Genomic DNA, 9,629 nt, shown 5'->3' with positions numbered 1-9,629 from the left:
GTATTTCCTCCCCACCCCTCTCATCCCTTGTAACCAACAAAGATTGTTATTTTTTGTGTGTAAACTTTCTCATGAGTTTTTACAATAGAGGTCTCATACAATATTTGTCCTTTTGTGATTGACTTATTTCACTCAGCATAATGTCCTCTGGTTTCATCCATGTTATGAGATGCTTCACAGTTTTAGTAAACCTTTTTATTAAGGATCTGGAGCTAGTGAAATAAATCTCTGAGTTATAGATAACAGTAGAATAACATAGATAGCAGGTATTTTCAGGGATTCAGAGATAGCATCACTTTTTCTCAAGGATTCCCTTGCATAGTGCTTGGCATGTGGTTGGCACTCAATAAATATTGAATGCGTTAATGAAAGGAGTTTATAGAACTGTGGGGAAGGTAAGCCATGCATGTAAATAATTATGATTCAAGGTAGAAAATAATAAAGGCCACAAAGGAAAAATAGATAATGTAATAAAGAAAGGTAGAGAGATTATTTTTTGACTAATGGGGATTCGTTTGGAAGAGTGGACGTCTTTATTAACCTGTGCAAGTAAAGGTGCATTTTGACCCATGATAATTGAGGCCGTATCAGTTAAAACAGCTACAGATTACACATGAGAATTCTATAGCAAACACTGTACACCTGAAAGAAGCCAGTCATTAAAGACCACACACTGTATGATTCCATTAACAGGAAGTGGAGTCTGGAATCTGTAAACCTGAAGAGACAGAAAGTAGATTAGGTGCCAGAGGCCAGGAGGATGGAGACATGGGGAATGATTGCTAATGGGTATGGGGTTTCTTTTTGGTATGAAAATAATCTGAAATTAGATAGTGGTGCTGGTTGAACAGCTCTGTAAACCACTGAATTGTACATCTTAAATGGGATAAATTTTATGGTATGTGAATTATATCTCACTAAAACTGTTATAAAATGCTCTATAGCAAATAAATCTTAAAATGGAAATCTTTGGAAAGTCTCAGTGTGTGTACAAAATGTTACTTATCTAGGTATCCTTCTAGTTAGTCTGCTGCTGTTTATATCGCTTCAGTTCAGCATCAGTATTTTACAGTCTTTTTTACATGGTTGCACATGTATATTTTATGTTTTCTTCAAAGCTGAAAATTTCCATTGTATTGCTCTCCTTGTAAAGTTTACCCGCCTCTCTCAGGTGCTGGACTTGGGTAGAAAAGCAATGATCTAATACCCAGAGCCTTGGATTGTAGTGAAGATCTGTATTCTAGTCTGGACTTCGTTCCAAGTCGCTGAGCAACCTCAGGCAAATCCCTTAACCTTTCTGGTCTTCAGTTTACTTATCTATGAAATGAGGCAGTTGAACTGAATGATCTCCAAGGTGTCTGCTGGTTTGAAAAGTTTAGTCTTTGAAGAAGGAAAGAGTAAATATTTTTGACCAGCTGCTGTATACATACTCTCCGGGCTAGCCTTTTAAGGTCACCAGCAAAGCTGCTGTTTTCTTCCTCGGGGGCTTGAGAGCTTTCTCAGAGCAGGCATGACAGGATCTCGTGCCCTCTTCTACTCCTCTTCCCCTTCTTCCAAGCTCTGAGGGAAGCATGTCTGTTTCAAATCTGCATTTCCTCAGCTCTGCCCCATCTTCTTCCCAACCCCTTCCTCCCGTTCCCCCTCTTCCTTCCCTCATTCCTTTCCCACACTTTACCTCCATCCTTAAAATCCTAAAGTGCAGATACTCAGCTGGTGGGCTAGTCCCAGGGAGCCCCTGCCATTCTGCCTGGGCCAGGAGTGACTTGATAGCAGTATGATTTGGGCACCACAGAATAGGATTGAAAGGCTCTTTAGCTTTTCTGTTCCTTCCTCAGAGTGATATGGCTTAAGATGTCAGACTGCTACTTTATTTTAAGAGTAGAGCTTTAAGCCTATAAGTAGCAATGGCTATATGGGAATAATAATAGTGGGAGTAAGGTTGAACACTGGAGAAGGTTGTGCTCCTTTTACATTTAGTAGACTTTCCTTTCTTTTTGTTCCCTGAGGGAGGAAAATCAGCTCCCAGGACACTGTCATCTTGGCCCTATGATCATTTGAAAGCTGTTTCTTAAACCTCATTCTTAGGGATAAGAAGAGCGCGAAGGAGAGCTTGGACTGATTGATGGGCTCCGACATCAGGAGCCTCCACTTCCTGGAGGAATGCTCCATCTCAGCCAGAGATGAGTCAGAGAAGGAGATCTCAGACTGCCTTCTGGCGGTGGCTGGTATCCACATCCACCCTGCACCTTTCAAAGCTTGGTGGTTGTCCATCCACGCACTGAAATTTAAACAAGCAATATTCGTTTAATTAGTTGTTATTGTGGCCACTTGTACTTGGTTAATTTTTTAATGGTTTCTGAAATTTACAGAATCTCATATAAGCACATCCTATTTTCAGAAATAAAGTCAATTTGCATGTGATTTAAGAAGATAGCCTTGGTATACGTAGATGCGTGTCATATTACAATAATCCATTTGTAGTCAAAATGTTTTATAATGGAGAAATGAACTCAGTAAGAAGACCAAGTCACTTACTTGTGTGGAGGTGGCCTTGTTTATGTTTCTGTAATGATGTGGTTCTTACAGAAGTCCAGGAAGAAGCAGCTTGGATGACTCTGGGGAGAGAGATGAAAAATTATCCAAGTCAATCAGTTTTACCCGTGAATCAGTGAGCCGGGGGTCAGAAACCGAGTCATTCAGTGGAAATACACCAAAAGAGGTTAGTATGTGATATCCCTTTTAAAATGTGTCTGTTACTACCATGTGTTAGTCATAGTATAAGACCAAATAACAACACAATATACAAAATCTTTAAAAACATAAGATATCAGGCTGCTACTTCATTTTAGGAGAAGAGTTTTAAGTCTACAAGTAGCAACAATTACATGGGAGTAATGTGTGGTTTTGTTCTGAGCTGGATAAGGTACAGACCTACCACAGAGTTCCCTGAGTATCAGTCTATAAGGGGGATAAACATCATTAAAAGCATAACAAGATGGAGAAATTCGTTGTTAGCAGCACTCTTCCTGGGGCAAGTAGTGTGAGTGGTGGAAGGAATCTGCTTTGAAGAATGAGACGAGGCCTCTGAGCAGCATGCTTCAGTAACAATAAGGCCCCAAAAACCTGTTGTTGTCAAGTCGATTCTGACTTATAGCAACCCTATAGAACAGGGTAGGACTGCCCCATAGGGTTTCCAAGGAGTGACAGGTGGATTCAAACCACTGACCTTTTGGTTGGCAGCCATACTCTTAACCACTGCACCACCAGGACTACTCAGTAACAAGAGGTGCTTCTTAATTGAACTGCCATCTAAAGCAGGTGGGTCCAGTTAACTTCTGAGCTTTTTGGTTAGTTAGTTACTTAGTTTCTTCCTCTATTTTTTTTGGTATCACTGTGAGCCTGTAGATTTTTATTTCAGTGAATTTCAGTCTTGTGGAGTCATTCTATTTGCCACTCAGTTTACCCATCTTTGCCAACGGGAACCTTCAGTTCAGCTCCTCTGTCCTTTTGAAATGACTAGTAGTCCCTGATGGCTTCCTTTCTTTCTGGCACAACAATATGTCCCAGGCACATTTTGTACACTTTCTACCCCAGACTTACAATCAGCCATCTTCTGAATGAGCCATAGTTCCTCTTGTGGAGAATGGTATTTAGAGACCACATTCTGGGTGCTAAGAGTACTCCTACAGCAGAGCTTTTGTTCTGCTCTTTGGGATGCAAATTTTGGAGCCAAAGCTGAATTTCTTGGTTTAGAGCAGGGCTTTGGAGCCAGACTGCTTAGCTTCAAATCTTACCTCTGTTACTTAATGACCTTAAATAAATTAACTTAATTATTTAACCTCTCTATGCCTTCTTTTTCTCAGCTGTAAGGTGAGGATAATACATCATAGGGTTTTTATAAAGATTAAATGAATTAATATATGTGACAGTGCTTAGAACAGTCTCTAGCACACATTAAGTATTCAATAACCATAAGCTATTATTATAATTGAAGGTGAATCTGTGTATGGCAAGTAATGGTCCTTCTCTGTTCTCCCCGTGGAGCTACCAGGATCTCTTTTGAGTAAATATTGGGGAAACATTGAAATAGAATAGATTTATGTGAAAGGACACCAAATTATCAGCTTGTTTCAGGCAACCGTCATCATCTCAGTCTGATTTCATGTTGTGGATTTCTCTAGAGCCTATTCATCTAGAGACATTTAGGGACTTATTATTACTGGTGAAGAACGGTGACTCTGGATGCTGATCTCTTTGTATCCAGTGAGAAGACCAGAGCACTCAGTTTTGGGAAGGTAACAAGACTGGGGGATGTCTTGCAGTCTCTGTCCTTTTACAAAAGCCTGACTTTGAGGACTGAGTTCTCAGAACTACTCATCTCTAAAGTCTTTCCTATGGCCTTTCTGAAATTTCTTCTGTACCTGCTCTTGGTGTAGTTAACTGTCAGTTTTGCCCCTCAAGGAAGTCACATTTCTCTCGGTGAAGGGGAAGAATGTAGAGAAATGATTTAATGTTTTAAAACCAGTCATACATTCAGTGAGTTATAGATGTTTTCAGGTTGTAGGATACAGGCAGTATAGAAGCTCAGTCCTCTTTTTCCTTTCCTTAAGAGCAGCATGGTGAGATCTCAGATGTCAACATTTATCTTAGGTCACTTACTTTGCTGCATTTTCACTTCCAGCAAGTATTAGAAATAACTTGTCCCCAAAATGGAAATTGTTTTTTTTTAAGTTATAAAATTAATACTCTTTGTAAAAATTCAGGAAATATAGAAAAGTATAAGAAGAAAATAAAGATCACCCAGATGCCAGAGATACTCAACGAAAGTGACTGTTTTCGTACAAATACTCATCTATCTTCTATTCCTCACCATGGGAAGTATATCTTAATTAGCAACAGAGCTCATAAAGTATGAAGCTAAAGAGAAGTTTACTCTGGTTAGCATCGGATAAAGTGACCTGAGTCTGCTAAATAAGCATGTTGGTTTGTAGTGTGGAACTCCCAGGTAAATCAAGTCTCGACTTTTAGCAGTGATCTCTGCTTGAAGAATCAATCCTGTGACTAGGATAGTCCATGAAATCCTTTAATAAATTCTGTCCTGGGTCCCGGTTGTTGCTCTGCTCTCTGAGTGGCTGACGGAAGCCTGAATCCTCCCTGGAGCTGCTTCTGCTGTTCAGTGCTGCACAGGATCTCGTGGGGCAGGAAGTGCAAGGATTGCTTATGTGCTGTTTGCTCTCTTTCATCTGCTTCTAACTCTCAGTCACACAGACAGTGCAAGGAAGTAGTTTCTGTACAGTTTGTATAGATTTCTTACACTGTCCTATTAAGCCTAATTATAATACTTTTCTACTTGAATACAAACATAGCAATGGCATTCATACTTTAATGCCTAACATTCAATTTATTGTTAAAATGACATGTCTTTATTAAACCATTCCCAGAAAGTGTGGATAGCATCATATACTGGATTATTTTAATGGCCAACCCCTTAATCCCTTAACAGTAAAGCCAACTGTGTTTTTAAGAGTTTCCTATGAAATTGGTTTCTCTTGTAATATCCTTTCTCCCCTACTGTACTCTTTTGTGGATTTTTCTATTTTCTTTTCCTTTTCTGTTCAGTTACTGGTCTTGAGAGATGGGTGAGCTGTTCCTTGAGATGATGGGGCAGGAACTGGCTGGGAGACTCCTCTCCCTCTCACACCCTAAAGAGCTAATTGCTCCATTTTTTTTCTCTGCCCCTTTTCCCTTCTGTTTAGGTGATTTATCTAGTGCTGTTTACGTGATTTATCTAGTGCTAACTGTCTATGTTCTTTTTATTTGAAGTTCTTCATAAATTTGATATTTATAATTGTATAAGAAGATGACTTTAGAATGGTATTTACTATGTACCAACGTCTTAAGTACTGAAATTTAGCATCATTGGAAATGTGATACAAACATAAGCAAAATGCTGTAACTGTTTTTCAAAGAGCAATATTTCAAAGCATTCTTATTATTATAGTTCTCACTGTAAAGTCAAAGTTTATAATCTGTTTTTTAATTTTTAAATTTTTTTTTTTTTTTTTTTGCCTCTTAGGGGTTAGGAAAAGAGGAGCCCCATAGTGAGAATCTGATCAAGCAGAGTCCTTTACTAACTTCAGAAAAGAGGTTAAGTAGAGTGCCATCAAAATTGCTGAACTTGAATACGAATGAGTATCTTTCCCTGGACAAAAGCAGCAGTTCAGATTCTGTTGGTGAAGGTAAAGAATTTCTTATAAACTTTAATAAAATTACAGTTACGTTTATCTTTTTATTAGGTGTCTACTGTTTAGAATTGTGTTAGGTGTAGTCTCACCCTATAAAGAACCAAAAAAGTAATAGAAATTACAGAAAATAGGAGAAAGAGGCTGCTAACTTTCGCCTGTCTCCCCTTAAGAAGCCTGGAATTTGAAAACCTCTGTCCCATTTAGCTTTTAAAATTCCAAGCCTTACGGTAATGGAGATGGAGCAGTAGGAATGGATAAGCAAACAGGCTCATAAAAACCTGCACGCTCGCTTCTATGTGCCAGGCAGTTAAGCCAGGCTCCCATTTCATACGTGGAATGAATGACCTTTGAGTTCATCCAAGTGGCGGTGGTGGTTGTTGTGAGCTGTTGAGTCGATTCCAGCTCACAGTGACCCTATAGGTTTCTTCTCATTTTACTGATAGGAAAAACGAGACCCAGATGGGTTAAATCTAAAACCATGCAGCCACTTGACTGCAGAGCTAGGGTTAGTGACCAGGGCTCCCAGCTCTGCGTTCTTCTTACTTAACCCCAACACTTCCCAGATTCTTTTTTCCTTTCCCTGTTTTTGAAAAAGACAACTTAGCAAAGACTGCTCCCGATAAGCCTGTTTTGTGTATAATTCTTAAAGCAAGTAGTGGTGGCGGGAGCACTCCGAGATGAATGTTAATTTAAATTATTGGGAAGCTACCAAAAGAGAGTAAAGAAGATCCTCAAAAATTCTAGAAATCTGTCAATCAGTAAATGGGGTTTAAAAAAAAATGTAACCCATTGATGTTACTGAGGAGACTATTCAACTTTCTGTGTGTGAAGACACAGGCTTTTGACTTTGAAGTGGTTATATTTTAGAATAATAGGATGAGTTTTTGAAAGCAAGGCAATTCGTCATAGTTCCGTACTTCTGAATTCGATTTCTTTTTACTGTACTCAACTTCCATTTAATTTTAATTCACTTTAGGAGGAGTATGCTATAGTTGAAATTTATTAGAAAGACAAATGATAACCATATTCCATATTGCATTAAAAAGCAACTTATTTGGTTTTAGAAGGTCAGCAGAGATTTAGCTTAATTCCAACATAATGAAAATATTTATCAGAATCATGACCCCAAAGCTGTCGGAATTTCAAAAGCATTATATTCTGGATGATATTTTTATTACATGTTTTGTATTGTAATCCATATAATCTATGTAAATATCAGATCTTGAGTGGGCTCAGCAAATAACACCCCTTCTTAACCACCAAGTTATAACCAAATTGGAAAAAAACAAAGAGCAGGCCAGCTAGAGATCAAAATATCACCTCTAATACTAAGAGTGATGAAGTTGGAGCCTGTGGGTGTGTGTGAGAGATAATGGGCTGCTGAATGAGCCATAGATTAAGATAGGCTTACCCACACAGTTGCAGGCAATGCTTGACCTCCACCCAAGGCATAGGAGAGATTGTCCTTGGAGAAGCAAAAGGACAGACATGTGCCAACCCTGCCCATTGTGCTCTTCCGTATTTCCTAATCATCTCTCGATGAGAGGAGTCAATAAAGGGGCAGAGAGAGGCCAACAGTTATCCTAATTCAGCTCCCTCACCTTGGAGGGAATGAAGAAGAGGCATCTCCACTGGCATTACACGTATCACAGTTAACATTAATTCTGCGTTAGTCAAAGTAAACCATTTCCCAACCATTTTATATAAATGTAAGTTGATTATATTAATGCAAGTCTTCCGTAATTTAAGATTCAGTTTTTTAAAGATATTTTAAAAACCTCCAAAGCACACGTTAGTTTGCTATACTGCTGTTAGGACTGAGGAAGAGATAAAAGATTTAGTATTTCTTGTGTTTCAGATTTAAGATTTATGTTATAAACACTGTAATTGTGTTACCTTCTTGTAACAACCAAAACCAAAAAATAGAGAGGTACAAAAGTAGAGAATATAATGAAAGTAAAAAGCAGTTGCTCAAAGACAACTCATACAGCAAATTGTGTTCTCTCTACTTTGTCAAAATGAGTACCAGTAACCTGGGGCTTGTGTCATACTTATTAAGTGGGCATTTTAAGGAATTTTTTTTTTGAAGTTGTAAGATCATTGACATTAAAGTAAGTGAAGTTGGAAGACATTGGGAAAGAGCAAGAGGAGTGACTGCTTTCAAATTTCAGGAAAGGTAATAACACCAATGGGTTCTTGGTATGTCCTTTTCCCTACTAGCAGTGCTCAGAGTATTAGTAAGGGAACATTATGATGATTTGGACCTGTCAGGCATGACTGTATTTGCTAGTCCAGTTATTGTTTGGGTTAGACCTTGCTTAGGGAACACTGAAGTCTCTTTAATGAAAACCCCTGACAACATATATAAAAATTCACCAGTTCCTAAAAGTCATAGAATGTGTAGAGAAGACAGTTGTTGGGTTATTTTGAAGAGATTGTTGGGAGGAAATTTTTTAAAAGGTTCAAGCGTCATGAGTAACCATTCACACTTTAGTATGCCGGCAGGGCATGAATTAGTTACACCCTGCCTGAATGAACTTGCGACTTTAGGAAGATCTATCCTGGCACCCAGTGGCCAAATAAGTAAGTGACGCCAAGACAAGGAATTGTTTTGGTTGGTCTTTCTCACCTGCTCTTTTTAAAGAATGATCGTTAAAAAGTAGTTGCATTTTTAAGTTCCTATTAAACTAACATTAATGATAAATTACATAAAGGATAACGGTAAAACTCTCTGTATAAATTGTGTACATATCTAGAAAGAAAGAATGATGGTGGTGTAGTTTCTCTGTTATATACATACCTAGAAAGAAAGAATGAATGTGGTATAGTTTCTGTGTTGTGTACAAACCTAGAAAGAAAGAATGATCATGGGGTAGTTTCTGTGGTGTGTACATATCTAGAAAGAAAGAAAATGATCATGGTATAGTTTCTGTGTTGTGTATATACCTGGAAAGAAAGAATGATCGTGGTATAGTTTCTGTGTTGTGTACATACCTAGAAAGAAACAATGATCATGGTATAGTTTCTGTGTTGTGTACATACCTAGAAAGAAAGAATGATCATGGTATAGTTTCTGTGTTGTGTACATACCTAGAAAGAAAGAATGATCATGGTATAGTTTCTGTGGTGTGTACACACCTTGGGAAAATGATTGTGGTGTGGTTCCTGTGGTGTGTACACACCTTGGGAGAATGATCGTGGTGGGGTTCCTGTGGTGTATACACACCTTGGGAGAATGATGGTGGTGTGGTTTCTGTGGTGTGTACACACCTTGCGAGAATGATGGTGGTGTGGTTCCTGTGGTGTGTACACACCTTGGGAAAATGATGGTGGTGTGGTTCCTGTGGTGTGAACACACCTTGGGAGAATGATGGTGGTGTGGTT

General features: G+C 38.6%; 1 protein-coding gene across 1 annotated transcript in view; it reads left to right on the top strand.

Moving 5' to 3' along the window:
- The window catches only part of GRAMD1C (GRAM domain containing 1C), a 73,642-nt gene that overhangs the window by 30,796 nt on the left and 33,217 nt on the right, over positions 1 to 9,629 (top strand). The window contains exons 5-6 of the mRNA XM_004373674.2: positions 2,587 to 2,719; positions 6,077 to 6,239. Of these exons, the coding sequence (XP_004373731.1) occupies positions 2,587 to 2,719; positions 6,077 to 6,239 (296 nt within the window). The remainder of the gene's footprint in view (positions 1 to 2,586; positions 2,720 to 6,076; positions 6,240 to 9,629) is intronic.

The sequence above is a fragment of the Trichechus manatus genome, unplaced genomic scaffold, assembly GCF_000243295.1.
Source record: "Trichechus manatus latirostris isolate Lorelei unplaced genomic scaffold, TriManLat1.0 scaffold00026, whole genome shotgun sequence".
Lineage (NCBI taxonomy): Eukaryota > Metazoa > Chordata > Mammalia > Sirenia > Trichechidae > Trichechus > Trichechus manatus.
This window is presented reverse-complemented; position numbering and strand designations above follow the sequence as displayed.